General features: G+C 56.4%; 1 protein-coding gene across 1 annotated transcript in view; it reads left to right on the forward strand.

Moving 5' to 3' along the window:
* Positions 1-15,369, forward strand: part of CSMD2 (CUB and Sushi multiple domains 2) — a 489,398-nt gene that overhangs the window by 340,299 nt on the left and 133,730 nt on the right. Inside the window, exon 26 of the mRNA XM_049094020.1 lies at positions 13,651-13,853. Within this exon, the coding sequence (XP_048949977.1) occupies positions 13,651-13,853 (203 nt within the window). The remainder of the gene's footprint in view (positions 1-13,650; positions 13,854-15,369) is intronic.

Raw genomic sequence — 15,369 nt, forward strand, 5'->3', positions numbered from 1 at the left:
TGCTCCGGGTGGGAGGGAGCCCCGGTGGGGTCCAAGCACAGCTGTCCCAGCAGGGCGTTCGCGCGCACGGGAAGGAAACGGGCGGAGGGTGCACGGGGCGTGGGGGGGCTGGACGGGAGGGTCCTGGGCTTCCAGCGGGATGGACCTTAGACTGTTGGACTGAAGAAACACATGAGGTGTTGCTGCATGCAAGGGTGTGCAGAGGGGGTGTGCAGGGCGCTGGGGGCACCTCTGGGCCTGTGTCCCTGCGGCCCTCCCCGCGGCGCTCCTCCCTGCACCCGCCGCCTTCTGTCTGAAACTGTCCTCGCTGCCGCATCACGCGCCTCAGGCAGCCCAGCCCCAGGCGCCCCGTCTTGGGCTCCAAGGAGTCACGTCCGCGGCCTGCATTTCCCTCACGGCCCTGCCGCCTCCGTCCCGCTCCGAGCCCCCGCCTGGCCTCCGCCCGCGGCCTCTCTCTGCGGGCACCTGCCCCCGCAGGCACCCGGGCACCTGCCTCCGGGGGAGCGAGCGGGGCGGGGCTGGCGGGGCCCTGAGAGTCCGTGGGCGCAGGTTCCCCAAGCAGAGTGTGGGGCGGCCGGGCGGGCTCCACGCTGCGCGTCCCTGTGAACCTGGACGCTTCCCTGCCGCCCCACCTCGGCGTCGCGAACCACCACGCGGCGCTGCGGGCAGGGGCTCAGGCCCTGGGCACTGCGGGCAGGGAGAAGCCCTGCGTGCGGTGGGTGCACCGGGTGGTCGGGGTCGGGCGAGGAGCGGCAGGCGGGGAGCAGAGGTGTTGGCCTGGGAAGGGTGATGCCAGGATGGGGGCGAGGTGGGGCAGGTGGGGGTGCGGGGTGCAAGTGGGGCGGTGCAGGGGCTGCAGGGCCCTAGGCAGGGGGGGGTATGGGGCACAGGTGGGGGTGCAGGGGTGCAGGTGGGGGGTGCAGGGTGCAGGTGGGGGGTGTGGGGTGCAGGTGGGAGGGCAGGGGGTGAGGATAGGGCCCTAGGTAGGAGGCGACGGGGACGCAGGCACAGGCAGGAGGCCACCCTGGGGGAGCGGCCAGCCTCTGGGGACCCAGGCCGCAGTCGGCTTAGGAGGCCGGGCCCTGGGGAGGGTGCAGGGTGGAGGATTAGGGGCGACGCAGGAACCACTGACCCGGCCCCCTAGCCGGTCTCCTCGGTACTCGTGAGAGGTGCCGTCTCTGTGTCCCTGGGTTTGAGCCTGACACGCGACAGCAAGACCCTCAGAAGCTGAGCCAGAGGCTCGGGAGGCGCCGCCTGCCCACCCCACGCCTGCCGTGAACCAGCCGCCACCACGAGTGCTTTGCCATATTCAAGGTCCCTGCGTCCTTATTTCCTGTTGCCCGTTTCCTCCCGCTGAGCCCCTCGAGGGCACGGGGGTCACCCCACGGGGTCCCCCTGGTGCTTCTTCCCAAATACCTTGACCGCCTTCTATGGCACAGGACGCACCCCCTTCCTGGCAGAGCAACAGGCGGCACAGCCCGACCCCGGCAGGATCCCCGGGAGGGGGGCAGGCCCGGGGCGGGGGGTGCAGAGCAGCCATGTGGGGCCAGGGCTGGGGATCCACCAGGGACTTGCAGGCGGGTGACGACCACTGTCACAGGGCGGTGAGTGCGGGGTCAGGACCCAGAAGAGCCCTGCAGGGTCCGGGGGGGCGGGGGGCGGGGGGGCCCTTCCCCCGAGGCTGAGGCCACACATGGGGAGCGCGGGGCAGGGGCAGCACAGTCCCCCCGCAGAGCTCCTGGGACCCCTGGGACCCCTGGGACCTAACCAGGAAGTGGAGGGGCTGCAGCTGCGGGGGGACGGCCCCGACACGGCCTTTCTCGTTCCTCTCTGGCCCATGGCCTCCCCCTGCGCTGCTCACGTGGACGCCAGCCCGCCGCCTCTTCTCTGCCCAGGCCTTCCCCGTCCCCCTCCTTCCCTATGTCCCTGTCCTTCCCCTCCTGCCCCGCGTCCCCCTCCTGCCCCGTGTCCCCTCCTTCCCCTCCTTCCCCTCCTGCTCCACGTCCCCCTCCTTCCCCTCCTGCCCCGTGTCCCCCTCCTTCCCCTCCATCCCTGTCATCCTTCCGTCTCCCCCCTTCCCCCTCGCCCCCTCCTCCCCTCCATACTCAGCCCGCCCCCCTCACTTGCATAACCCGCAGCAAAGTGAAGGGAATTCACTGTCAGGCCTCATTAAGACAAACACGAAAAAACCCTTTTGTTTGAGTCCTTGTGTGGAGTAAGGTCTGGTAATTATTTTCCCAACAGGTATATCTTTATAGGATGTTTCTATGTTTAAAAAGTACATACATATACATACGCCTTTTTCAACAACTCCGAGTGTGAGTAATATCTGGGTAGAGAGGAGAGGTGTCCTCCTCCTCCTGTGTCCTGCCCCACGCCCCACAGATGACCGCTGGCGTCTGTTCTCCTCGCCCATCCCCAGGCGTGTGCCTCAGTGGCTCGCTTGTGACTTCCCGCCTGGTCCCCTCATACTATCCTGTCCGTGTACAGACACGAGCCTCGTCCCGCCCAACGGCCACGCAGGAGTCTGCGGGAGCACAGCCCCCACTTAGTTTCCTCCTCCACTATTAACGATATTTTCTGCATTCACTGCAGCGAACGTCCTTACACACGAGTCTTGGACGGCTGTCCAGGGGTTTCCTGCGGAGGGTGCTGGAGGGAGGCTGCCGGGCGCAGCGGGTGAGCATCTCCCTCCGGCCCAGGCCGTGACCCCAGGGTCCCGGGATCGAGTCCCACGTCGGGCTCCCTGTGTGGAGCCTGCTTCTCCCTCTGTCTGTGTCTCTGCCTCTCTCTCTGTCTCTCATGAATAAATTAGCAAAATCTTAAAAAAAAAAAAACACTAAACTGCAGTGTAGATGTTTTGACCCGAGTATTTAATTTTTTTAAAAAAAAAAACATACCAATTAGTTGTATATATTTTATACGACTTTTTTTTTTTTTTTTTTTTGTCATTTGACTTTGGGAATTTTTGTCTTCTTCATGTTCCACATATTTGAAAAAAGTGAAAAGAGCACAGGGTTTCATATATTTCTTCTCCGTCGAAGGCATTATGCTTTTCTTTCAAACAAAAAGGCGACACTCGGATGTTGCTTTCTTTTGCGTTTAGCTCTTCCTGCCGTTAGCCGATTTGATGTGTTTGCCTTTGTTTTTCCTCTAGTGATTTGAAAGTTCTGTATCCTTTTCTTTTCTTCTGCCAGCGATCTCGTGATCTTTCATTAATTCTGTTTTCAACACCATTTATCTTGTCCTTTATTTTCGGAATCTTGTTGCTGCTTTCATTTTTACTTTAAGGAAACTATTGCTTTTTGTGTTCAGATTGCTCCTGACAGCTTGCTTTTGGGTTTTTCTTTTTTTTTTTTTTTCGATGCATTACCATCTAGCATCTCCCCAAGAATGCTATTTATGTTTTGTTTTACAAGGTCTTCTATTTTTTTATTCCTCCATTTATTACATTTTGCAGTTGGCGCATTTCCTCCTTTTTCCAGCCCAGGGGTTTTGTTGTTCCTTCAGTATCGAGTCGTTTGTGCAGAGCCGGACTCTGGCACCGGGACGCCCCCTGCTCTGACCAGCTGTGCAGCCTGGGAAGACCTCAGGCTGGCGCTCCAGGCCCGTTTTCTCCGTCAAGCGCAGATGCAAGACGGTCCTTTACGACCTGAGGTTGCTGTGGGGATACGTGAGTTAACGTACCCGGACACTCAGAACAAGGCCTGCAGGGAAGTCCCAGGTGGCGAGCACCCCCTCCTGCGGCTGGGGAGGTGGTTGACCCCTTGCCCAGACAGAGCACCCCAAGCCCAACAGGCTGCATGTCAGCCCGTGGGGTCACGGGGTGGGCGCCGCGTGTCTGTGGGAGCAGGTGCCAGGCAGGTGCGCCAGATGGGATGACACGTGGGAAAACGCACAGGCCGGTCCCGGAAACCGTCCCGAGGGCACAGACAGGACAAGGCTTGCAGATGCCTTCCCTCACCCTGCCCCAGCCCCAGCTGAGCCCTGGAGGTGATCGGAGGGACCACAGGGTCAGCCTCATCCCAGCCAGACAATCTCAGCCAAGAGTGCCCAGGAGGGACATCGGGGAGCTGCAGGGACCCCGCGTGGCCCTGGGTCAGGTCTGAGCAGGATCTCACCTCCCTGGCTGCGTGTGACCAGCACGGGCTGGCAGCCAGATTCGGCTCTTGAACGGGGCCCGTGTGCAGCATTGGGCAGGTGTCTTTCCCTGAGTGGCAGGCATGGGACTGGCGGGCCAGCGGAGCCCATCCGGGCCTGGCAGCTAGCAGCAGCGCAGACAGGGAGCTGTGCCCTCCGGGTCGCTCCTTCCTGTGTGGTCCGTGCGTACGATGCGGAAGTTCGGCCCCCGAGGATGAGACCTCTTCTCCGTTTCCAGTGTCGGGTTGGCGTTTTCCGTCCTACAATCAGTGGCCCAGCTGGGAGGAAAATTAGAGAAGGGATGGGGACAAAGCCTTCTGCTCTCGGCCTCCCCTCTGCCTGACATTCACTGAGCACATACAGTGTACCGCTCTCTAGACCCAGTAGGACATCCCCGTTTTACAGATGACACCACTGAGGCCCAGAAAGGGCGAAAGTCTCCCACTTACCCAGCGATGTGGGTTTCAGACCCGTTCCATCTCGCTCCCGTCTCTTTCTGACCCCAGTTTACGTTCCATTTAAGCAAACATGCATTGAACGCTTCCTCTGTGTCAGGACTGTGCAGTGGGAAACACGGGAGTTAGACGACAGCCCGTCCCTGTCTTCCAGGGGCTTACGTGCTACAGGGGAAATAGTGGAGCAAACAAGACAGAGTCGATCCCGTTCAGTCGGGGAGGAGCGAGGCCTGCAAGGCTTCCAGGAGAGGGAAGGGAGGAGGCACGACCCGAGGCCAAAATGTAGGTCTGTCACCACGGGGTGCTCCCTCCACGCGGGGACCACACGGGGACCCGAAAGCCAAGTCGGGAGCTCTACACGGATCGCTCAGGAGCGGCGTTTGGTTCAATTAAAATAGTTGGAGCGTCTCCCCAGCGCCAGGCCTCCTGCCAGGTGCCGAGGTGTAAATATAAACAAGGAGCCGTCTTTTCCCTTGGAAGCCTCCGTCTCGTAGCCAGAAATGTTACCGGTTAGGAAAGGAAGCCGAGTCCCCGAGGAAAGCTGACTTCGACAGACGGAGGCTCGCTTTCCTCTTGGAAGGAGAATCTGCAGGTCCATCCAGCAGGTCCCAGGGCAGCCGCTCGGGAGGCCTCCGCCTCCCCTCCTGCTGTCCCATCCTCGGGCTCTGTCCTCCCGCCTGGCCCGGTTCGCGGCCCCGGCTCCCGGCCTGGGTCTCCGCTGCTGTCAGAGGGCGGAGGGCCAGGCGCAGAGCTTCCCCCTGGTGAGGGTGTATGTGCCGATTCCGCCACAACCCCCGTCCTTGCAGGCATCTTCCTACATTTTATCAGTCAGAACTTGCCGTGTACGCCTGGCTTGGGAACGTGGGAAAAAATCCATTTTTGTTTTGCTTTTACAGTTTCAGGAGTAGAAGTGGATGAGAGTTTTTGGAAATGGAGTGCAGATCAACCGTCCTGTGGGGTCGGCTGCAGATTCTAACATAACGTGGTGAATGCTGTAGTAGAAGCAGGGGTGAAGCACAGGCAAGGAGCATTTGCCAGGAAAATCCCTAATTGCAGGTGGCAGCTGGGGGCAGGACACGATGGAGGAGAGGAGCACGCTGGTCGCTCACCGTGCAGGGCGGAGCTGAGGCCTCCCAGGCACCTGAAAGGAAGGAAGGGGGATGCACGCGGCTGCTTCTAGAAGAGCCCATTGTCTGGGGGGACATCACGATAGCCCCATTCCTAAAAGGAGATCCCCAGTGGCGACTCAGGGGAAGGGTTGGCTGGGAAGCCAGGGGGGAATCCAGGACACGTGTCCTGGTTACGTTCAGAAGGACCGAGCCTTGTTTCTGAGTTCGGATCTGGTGAGGCTCGAGAGCCACCTGCGACTGGCTGCAAGGGGGGAAAAACGGGGGGGAGGAGGAGCCCTAGGGCCCGTGGAGGCGGGGAGCCTTGCTGTTCTGGAAGCTTTGCTTTCTGCTCCTGATGCTCCTATTTAGCTAATGGTCCTAGTTTGTTGATTTTTAACCGTAGGGAGGCTTTTTAATGATTAATGCAAAGGGTGACCTGGAAGCTCCGTTCTTGGCTGTTGGAGGATTTTACCGAGAGTCAGAGGCTGCAATTCTGATGAACCAGAACCCCTGCCCCGTGGAGCTTGTCTTCCTCGGAGGAGCCCGGACCAGACAAAACAGGCGGCCGTGCCTGAGACCCGGAGTCCCCGCCTGCAGATTCCCATCAGTCACAGGGCCGCCGTCCCCCAGGGCGGTAAGCATCGCTTGCCTCCGACCGCAAGTGGGCAGCTGGCCCAGAGGAGCCAGAAGGCAGCAGGAGTGAAGCTTCTGTGTGTAGCTCTTGCCAGGAATTGCGGCCACAGGTTTAGCAGCTTCCAGGAGGTTGGTCTTTGAGCAATGACAACGAGCTCAACCTTGGACAAGAAAGTCCGTGTACTTGCACCGCAGGAGCCGACCTCCTGAAGGAGCTGAACAGAGACGCACACACCCGGCGGCACGTCCCTTGGTCTCAGCACACGGGGAACCATCAGAAGGCGCGGACGTGGATAACCCCGTCGGTGTCCATATAAGAGTGGGGGTGCTTGCTGCCAATTTGGTTTCCATGCATCGCTTTTAGGGAAAGAACACAAATTGCATGAAATCCTGCAAGAATAACCCAGCTGACCTACCCTAGACAGGCGAATGGGCCAGCAGACACGAACTTGACCGTCTGATTACCATCCCAGAAATGATTTCCAGTGTTTCTTCGAGGGGGATTCCATCCAACCAAAGAAATGCAGACCTGCGTTCCCGACCACACTGCCCCAGATCTCGCCCTCTCAAAAGATAAGTAGACAAGCAAAGAGCAAATAAAGTAAACTCACGTGATGCCACTTAACACACACCGTCCCTAAAAGGGGGAATCATTTCCCTAAAGAGGAAGAGGAATGCATAAAGAAGATGAGGTCTATGTATACAATGGAGCATGGCTCAGCCATTAGAAACGACAAATACCCACCATTTGCTTCAACGTGGATGGTCCTGGAGGGGATTAGGAAGATATTTCCTGAAAAGACTTTATTCTAGTAAACAAAAGAAAATGTAAATGGATGAGAATGGATAATATTGTCATTTAAATGTAAGGAAGAGGGATGATGGGTAGCAGAAGGATAGATGGTGGACCGGGGAGGGGAGATCCTGAGCCAGAGCAGCGGTGATGGAGGTGAGGAAAGAAGGAAAAGCAGCCGACTCCACGGTAGGCCAGATCTACGAGGGCAGCACCTGCGTTGTAAGAAATAACAGCACTGAGATGAAGAGGCAAGCTGGAGGGCTGCGACTGCAGAGAACAAGTCTGCGGGTGTGGAAATGACGAAGGAGAAGTTACCGAGTGTGGGAGTCACAGTCGCCACCAGCAAGCACAGGTGGAGAAGAGCAGAAGGGGAGGAGGGGCGGAGAGGGGCTGGGGCGTCCTTGGTGGGTTGACCAGATGCACAGAGCTCCAGCCAAAACGAATTAGATGACAATTTGATGAAAAATGGATCCGTTCCAAGGATACTGAAAGATCCCCGACACCCTTTGGCAAAACACCCTCCCCAGGTAAGCATACAGCCAGTCCCCCTCAATCCACGCGCTCATTTACCAGAAACCACCACCACACCAGGTCCAAGCCTCTTAAAATCTCTTCTCCGTAACCTCAAAAGCCGAGACCGGTGGTGTTTGTGACACCCAAGAATCGTTGATGGAGCCAGGATATAATATGCACAAAAGCCCCAGGAAATTGCCACTCGGGCTTCTTGGAAAAACTCTCGGAGACGTTGCAGTGGGCTGACTGATGGCCCCCAAAAACATCAGGTTTTAATGACCGGAGCCTGTAAACGTTAGCTTATTTGGAAAAAGGATCTTTGCAGCTGTGATTAAATCAAGGACCCGGAGATGGGGAGATTAACGTGGATTCCCTGAGTGGACCCTAAATGCAATCACATGAATCCTTACACAAGGGAAGCCGAGGGAGATTTTGTACACAGAGAGGTGAGGACACACACGGAGATTGGGGTGATGCAGGGCGGGCTGAGGAACGCCAACAGCCGCCAGGGATGGGCGGGTTATTTCATGGAAAAAGTGCCCAGGCCTTAATAACGCCAACAGTCACAGATCTTTATGCAATAAGAAGCCTAACAAGAAAACGGTAGAGTGACATCTGTCGTAAGTGTAAGACGCGGACAGCCGTGGAAGGACCTCCGTCAGGGTCTCCTGGGGGAGAAATCACAGAACCAGACCTGAGCTGGGTCTCTGGCTCCATGGCCTCTGTTTCTCCCTCTGGGTCATGCAGCCTCTCCAGGAGGCATGAACCTTTCTTTTTATGGACATTTCCTCCGGGAAGAGTAAAGACCCATGTGCCCCCCCTAGAATCCCTGAGACCTCCAGGGCGGGTTCGGCTGCCGACAGGCAGTCACGGAGCCTTCGTTTATAAGGTGCCCATGATGAGAAAGAACCCGGTGCAAGGCCACCCGCCGAGGAAGGCTGGTACCAAGGCCATATCCTACGTCCTGCATGTGCGCCTGCCCCGGCCTCCCCAAGCGCCGTCACCACGGTGACCTCAGTGACCTGGAGCTCAGGTTTGTTCTCTTGCTCGTGGAAGTGACAAGAGAGTATCTTTTCTACGGAGCACCGGCTGCCCCAGGGAAGGAGAGCGTCTCCTTTAGCTCCAGACACCAGTGCTTACTCTGGGCTCTGGTCCGTCTTCTCCGTTTGAGCTCTTAGGGTGGCAGGATGCTGTAATTATGATTGTCTGCTATTACGATCATGGTTTAATTCTTGGTTTGCAGCCCCGTGACTCAGAAGGGGGCGCTTTATAAGACAAGTATTATTTTCTTATTGTCGTTTCCAGTGTCACTGAGGATAATTTGGGCTGCAGTCTCATCTGGGGTCAGGCGTGATTTTGGACCCCCTTCCCCCTGCAGCAGCTGTTCATTCAAGTATGGTTTTGCCCCGATGTAGAGATCCGCACAGGACTTGTGTCTGGGTCCCACCCGTCGTGTTCGTGGGGCGGCGACGGTCGGTCGGGAGGACCCAGGGCCCTTTCACTTGCTGGGATCGGTTTTCCAGGGGTTTCCGTGTGAGGGAGTCTTGCCCATGTCCAGAAACAACTGGAAAACGACACCCAGTCTGTCCTCTTCCCTGTCGTCCCCGCAGCCCCCCCAGGGAGCTGTTCAAACAAGTGACTGCGGTGAGTGGCCTGGTGCTGCGGCCTCTGGCCTTCGCCAAGGTGCTTCCCACTGCCCGCGGAGGACTGTGGGCCCCTCCTCTCACCCCCTAGACCTTGTCACTGCCGGGCCTTGGACTTCAATCTGATCATGCGGTCAGCTAAGCCGAATGCAAGCACCTGGCATTTTTAATTCACGGCCTGGAAGGTCAGCCCTTTAACCGTGTGTACGACTCGCACGGCAAGGTGATAACTGCTGGGGCCCCCAGCCAGCCTCCTCCTCCCAAGGGGCGGGACAGAGCAGGAGCTCCGAGGTCAGACCTGACCTCGTGCATATAACGTACCTGGCTTGCTCTCAAACCAGCCCTTGACCTTGGACCAGTCGTTCAGCCCCTCGGAACCTCCGTGTTCTCATCTGTAAAGATGGGCTGATGCCACCTACAACATCAAGATGCTCACGGGGCAAAGCAGGACCACGCAAGGGCACGTCCTACACGCTGTGCCATATAAACAGGTTTCCCTTCGTCTCCACTGGGTCTCCTACTCTCTCCTCGCAGCTTTCCGTCAGGCTGCTCCTCCTGGGATTTCCTTCATTCGTCCGTGGATTCATTCACTCATTCTTTCAGTTATTCACCCACAGGGACTCCAGTCCTCCACCTGTATCTATGAAAGGATTTGCTCAGGAAATCCAGGAGATTTCACGTGAATCCTATTAAAACCAACTAGTAACTGAAAATTAAAAACGCACGCGCATATCCGACAATAAGTACGTAATGAAAAATTAAATCTCATTCACGTTGGAATAAAAAAAAAGAAATAAGAAGTATTCAAGAGGAAAAAAGATAACAAAGAAGAAAACCATGAAGCTTTCCCAAGGTGCATGAAGAGCCCTAAAGAGATTAAGATATGTCCCGTGTTCCCGGCTGGGGAAGACGACGTAAAGGTAATCAATCCGTTTGCCCAGATGAGTCCACGCATGTGTGCGATTCCAATCACACATCAAAATATCAATGGTATTGTTTTGGAACTTGTTAACTGTAAAGTTCATCTCAAAGGATAAATTTGGGAAAATAGCTAAGAAATTTGAAGTGGGGGGGCATGAAGGGGAATTTGCCCTTTGTAAGATTTGCCCTTTGTAAGCTGCGGAGGCATGTGTGCGGCACAAGTCGCATCACTTGAGACAAAGGAAGGAACCCTGGAACTGAAGGAGAACCGTCTAGAATCAGGCTCATGACCCAGACGACTCTTCAAACCCATGCGGGGAGTCCGGATTACACCTGGATTACTCGGTGACAGGGGTCTTCAGTCCCCCGGGGCCATGAGCCCCATCCCGAGTGCTGGGGCACGTTGTAGGCACGGAGGCTCCCGGAGTGAACACCTGGTCTCCCACTCGTGAAAATCATCCTCTCGCTGGGGACACAGGGAGTAGACAGGGGAACACACGGAGTGTGGACACAGGAGCTGCCCAGGAGCCAGCGATCAGGGCCTTCTGACGGTCAGGACCTCGACGAGGCCACCCGGACACGTGCTGGGGCAGTTGGGTGTCCATTTGAAAGCCGTGAGCCTATAAACCTCAAATGATAGAACTAACGAAGTTTAGGGACATAGTGACATTTGGCTTCGTAATCACTGTGGGAAGAAGAGGGTTTGCCCAAGCAGAACATGATGCCCGGTATCCCTCCAGGAAAAGATGACCATATCCGATTACACAAAATTAGTAGGTCCGGGTGCACCTGGGGGGCTCAGGCAGTAAGTGACCGACTCTTGGTTTCTGCTCAGGTCGTGACCTCAGGGTCCTGGGATCGAGCCCCATGCCTGGCTCTGCACTCAGTGGGGAGTCTGCTTGGGGGAGTCTCTCCCACTGCCTCCACCCCTCTCCCCCCAAAATAAATAAATAAATCTTTTTTTTTAAGAAAATGGGCAGCCCAGGTGGCTCAGGTTTAGCGCCGCCTTCAGCCCAGGGCATGATCCTGGAGACCCAAGTTCGAGTCCCGAGTCGGGCTCCCTGCATGGAGCCCGCTTCTCCCTCTGCCTGTGTCTCTGCCTCTCTCTCTCTCTCTGTGTCTCTCATGAATAAATAAATAAAATCTTTAAAAAAAAGGAATAAGTCTCCCACCAAAATACACCTATAAACAAAATTTAAAAAGACACCAGATGCTTAGAGAAAATATTAGCAAAAAAAAAAAAAAAAAGTGATGCAGAGCATGTTCTCATGTGCGTGTTGGCCATGTCTAGGTCTTCCTCTGTGAGATTTCTGTTCATGTCTTTTGCCCATTTCATGATCGGATTGCTTGTTTCTTTGCTGTTGAGTTTGATAAGTTCTTCATAGATCTTGGAAACTTGATGGGATGAGCACTGGGTGTTATTCTATATGTCAGCAAATTGAACACCAATAAAAAATAAATTTATAAAAAAAAGAAAATATTAGCAATATATAAAAAAGAACTCAAAATATATGAAAGTAATAAATCAAAATCATCCTAGATTTGTAATTAACTGTAAACAGAATTCTAAAAGACAACCCAATTAAGATGGGTAAAGGCTATGAAAATACAGAAGTGAATAAATCTTTAAAAAAAAGGGGGGGGGATCCCTGGGTGGCGCAGCAGTTTGGCGCCTGCCTTTGGCCCAGGGCACGATCCTGGAGACCCGGGATCGAATCCCACAACGGGCTCCCAGTGCATGGAGCCTGCTTCTCCCTCTGCCTGTGTCTCTGCCCCTCTCTCTCTCTCTCTGTGACTATCATAAATAAAAATAAATTAAAAAATTTTAAAAAATAAAAATTAAAAAAAATTTAAAAAGGGGGGGAGGGGATCCCTGGGCGGCTCAGCGGTTTGGCGCCTGCCTTTGGCCCAGGGCACGATCCTGGAGTCCCGGGATCGAATCCCACGTGGGGGTCCCTGCATGGAGCCTGCTTCTCCCTCCTCCTGTGTCTCTGCTTCTCTCTCTCTCTCTCGCTCTATGTCTATCATAAATAAATAAATAAATAAATAAATAAATAAATAAATAAATCTTTAAAAAAATATGGAAGTGGCCAATAAATCATATGCAAAGATACGCAATGTAACTAAATGATCTGCACTTAAACACACTGGTGAGATTCCATTTTGGTCCAGCAGATGGGCAGGTATTTTAATATGGGATATATTTATAACATCATAATATCTGACGTGGATGAGGTGACCTCGAGGGAGAAGAGTCACACTGATCCTGTTTAGTGGGGCTATAAACAGACACAGTCACTTAAGAGAATAATCTAGAAACATTTACCCAACATGGTTAAGTGTGTACCTCTCTCCCCCCAAAAGCTCTCCCTACAGTCAACTGAAATATTAAAGAAAATGTGCAAAGGTTCATGCCGAGGGATGACTCCTTGCAGTCTTATGGGAGACTCCCATAAGTGAAATAGAACGATGTCCATTTTTCTAGGAAAAAAAAATGAAGTATACGTCTTATGTCCATAACAACCATAAGTGAAGAAAGGGACATAAAATTATGTAAAATAGGGGCCCCTGGGTGGCTCAGTTGGTTAAGCGTCTGCCTTCAGCCCAGGTCATGATCCCAGGATCCTGGGATCAAGCCCCACATCAGGCTCTATCTCAAATAAATTTGAAAAAAACAAATATGTAAAATACGGTTGGTGGCGGGGGGTGCGTGTGTGCATGTGTGCACACCGGAGGGAAGTGTGCAAGGATGTGCACTGAGGCTGATCCCAGGTAAAAGGCTCTGGAGAACAGATTGGTTTGGGTAAGAGAGACGTTTTAAAGAATTTCAGTACTTCTGTATGTTGTTTGTCTTTTCTACCTTGAGCATGTCTTACTTTTATGATTTAAAGAGATTTTTTTTAAGGATTTTATTTTATTTTTAAAGATTTTATTTACCTATTTACGAGAGAGGCAGAGACCCAGGCAGAGGAAGAAGCAGGCTCCCTGCGGGGAGACTGGATCCCGGGACCCCGGGGTCACACCCTGGGCTGGAGGCTGAGCCAACCGGGGCCCTCGTCGCGCGTGTTTAGCCCATTTCCTCTTAGCGCCGACTGACACCCCATGGTCTGGACCAACACCGACTTGCTCCCCGCTTCTGTGTCCTGGCCGAGGGGTCTGCTGAGGCCTCTGGCCCCCCTTTTAATCACACTTGCTGGTCGTCTTGTTGTCGGGCTTCAGGAGGCCTCTGTCACCTGGGGTAACCGTCCTCTCCCAGGTGGCATCCTCAGAAGGCCTTGCCCCCGTCGGGGCAGCAGGTCTGGGCCCCCTCCTCCCCGTTTGTGGACACGCACGGCCCGCCGACCCCCTCGCGACCTGGGGAGTGGAGCCCGGACCGCGCCGGGCGTGGGGGAGCTCCCCGTCGAGACGTGCCGCCAACCGCCTCCCTCTCTCCCGCGCAGGCTCCACTTCCTGGTGTTCGACACGGAGGAGGTGCATGACGTGCTGCGCATCTGGGACGGGCCGGTGGAGAGCGGGGTGCTGCTCAAGGAGCTCAGCGGGGCGGCGCTGCCCCGGGACCTCCACAGCACCTTCAGCTCCGTTGTCCTGCAGTTCAGCACCGACTTCTTCACCAGCAAGCAGGGCTTTGCCATCCGCTTCTCAGGTGGGTGCTCGCCTCCCGGCCCCCTGCACCCTGTGCCCCTTGCACCCTGCCCCCCTGGCCCCTGCCCCCTGGCCGTGTGGGAGCCTGACTGCACCCCCAGCCCCTCCTCCCCTCCAGCCTCCACTCTCAGGGACCTGTCGCTGAGCACTTGCTCAGACATCTGTGCTGAGCCTGCTGTGCAGGGCCGCCGGGCGGCTCAACGGGCACGACCGCAGGTTGGTGAGTATCTGGAGGGAGAACCGTAGACGCTGATGCTCACCTTGGAGCATCAAGGGAGAAAGACGTTCCAGAAAACACAGTACCCGAGCTCAGAGCTGCAGGAGGAGTGGACGTGACCGCTGAAAGGACGTCTCCTCCCAGTACCCCCCATCACCCCCTGTCACCCGCCGCCTGGCTCAAGCCACTCTGGGTGGGGGCGGATGTCGCTCGTGCAGCAGCTGCCATCATCAGCGTGTCCCCTCCCCACGTGCACGTGGTGTGTTGCCGTGGCGATTGCAGAGCAGGCCCGAGCGGGCCCGAGCCCGGCCTGGTCTCCACGGTGTCCCCTCGTGGCCGGGTCGGCTCACGTGTGCGGCACCGGCTGGGCTGCAAGGTGGCCACCCCGCTCCAGCTCCTGCGCGGCCGCATGCCCTGCCCGGGACGGGCGCTCACCATCGGCGGGCTGTGGGGGGTCTCCAGGATCCTGTTCCTCCTGGCCGTCCGCCTGCCCGACCAAGCCTTCGCGGGCTCCCCGGCTGCCAGGGAGTAGCTGCTTGCGGAGTTCTCGTTCCCCGACGTCCCGGCACCGCGGCCCACAGACAGTCTCCCCCAGGATTAGGTCCCACCCGGGGCAACAGGGTGTCGTTTAGGCAAGCATGTCCCGGCATCTGTGCCCGGAGCCCCAGGCGCTGGTCGCTGACATCGCCGGAGGAGAACGTGCATGACCGGGGAACACCGAGAGGGGCCCAGAGCAAGGAGACCCGGGGGCCCTGCGAGCCCTGGGCACGCTGGTTGGCGGGGGACTCAGAAGCCGTCGGCTACAGGTTGCGGTCCCGCACAAGGCTGACCACCGGTGACCTCTGCCGAGGCCGCCTCCAGAGACTCCTGGCACATTCCGGGGCCAACTGTGGAGGCCGCTGCGATAAGCCGTGAAGTAGCCCAGCAGCTGGGAGAGCGGGAGGCTGGACGGGCAGCTGGCTCCGCTCTCCGGGGGAACCAGTGTGAGCAACAAGGCGACGTGGGCTTTCTCGGGCTGTCCCCAAGCCAGTGGGCATGGCTTAAAAAACAAAAGGAGAACAAAACCACCGCTCTTAATGCAGATTTGCGTGACGTGACCTCCCGCCGCCGTGTGGCCCTGCGGGACAGCCCCTGGGGCCGCTTCCTCAACACGGCCTAGCCTGCGGCGGTGTGTCATCCCCAAGGGTCCTGCAGATGTCGCCTCCTCGTGTCCCCACTCAGAACCAGCTGCCGCAGCCTGTGACTCCCCAAGCACAGGCCGCCTTTGGTTCCGGCACGTTGTCCGCTGCAGACAGCCTGC

This window comes from Canis lupus, chromosome 15 (assembly GCF_003254725.2).
Source record: "Canis lupus dingo isolate Sandy chromosome 15, ASM325472v2, whole genome shotgun sequence".
Classification (NCBI taxonomy): domain Eukaryota; kingdom Metazoa; phylum Chordata; class Mammalia; order Carnivora; family Canidae; genus Canis; species Canis lupus.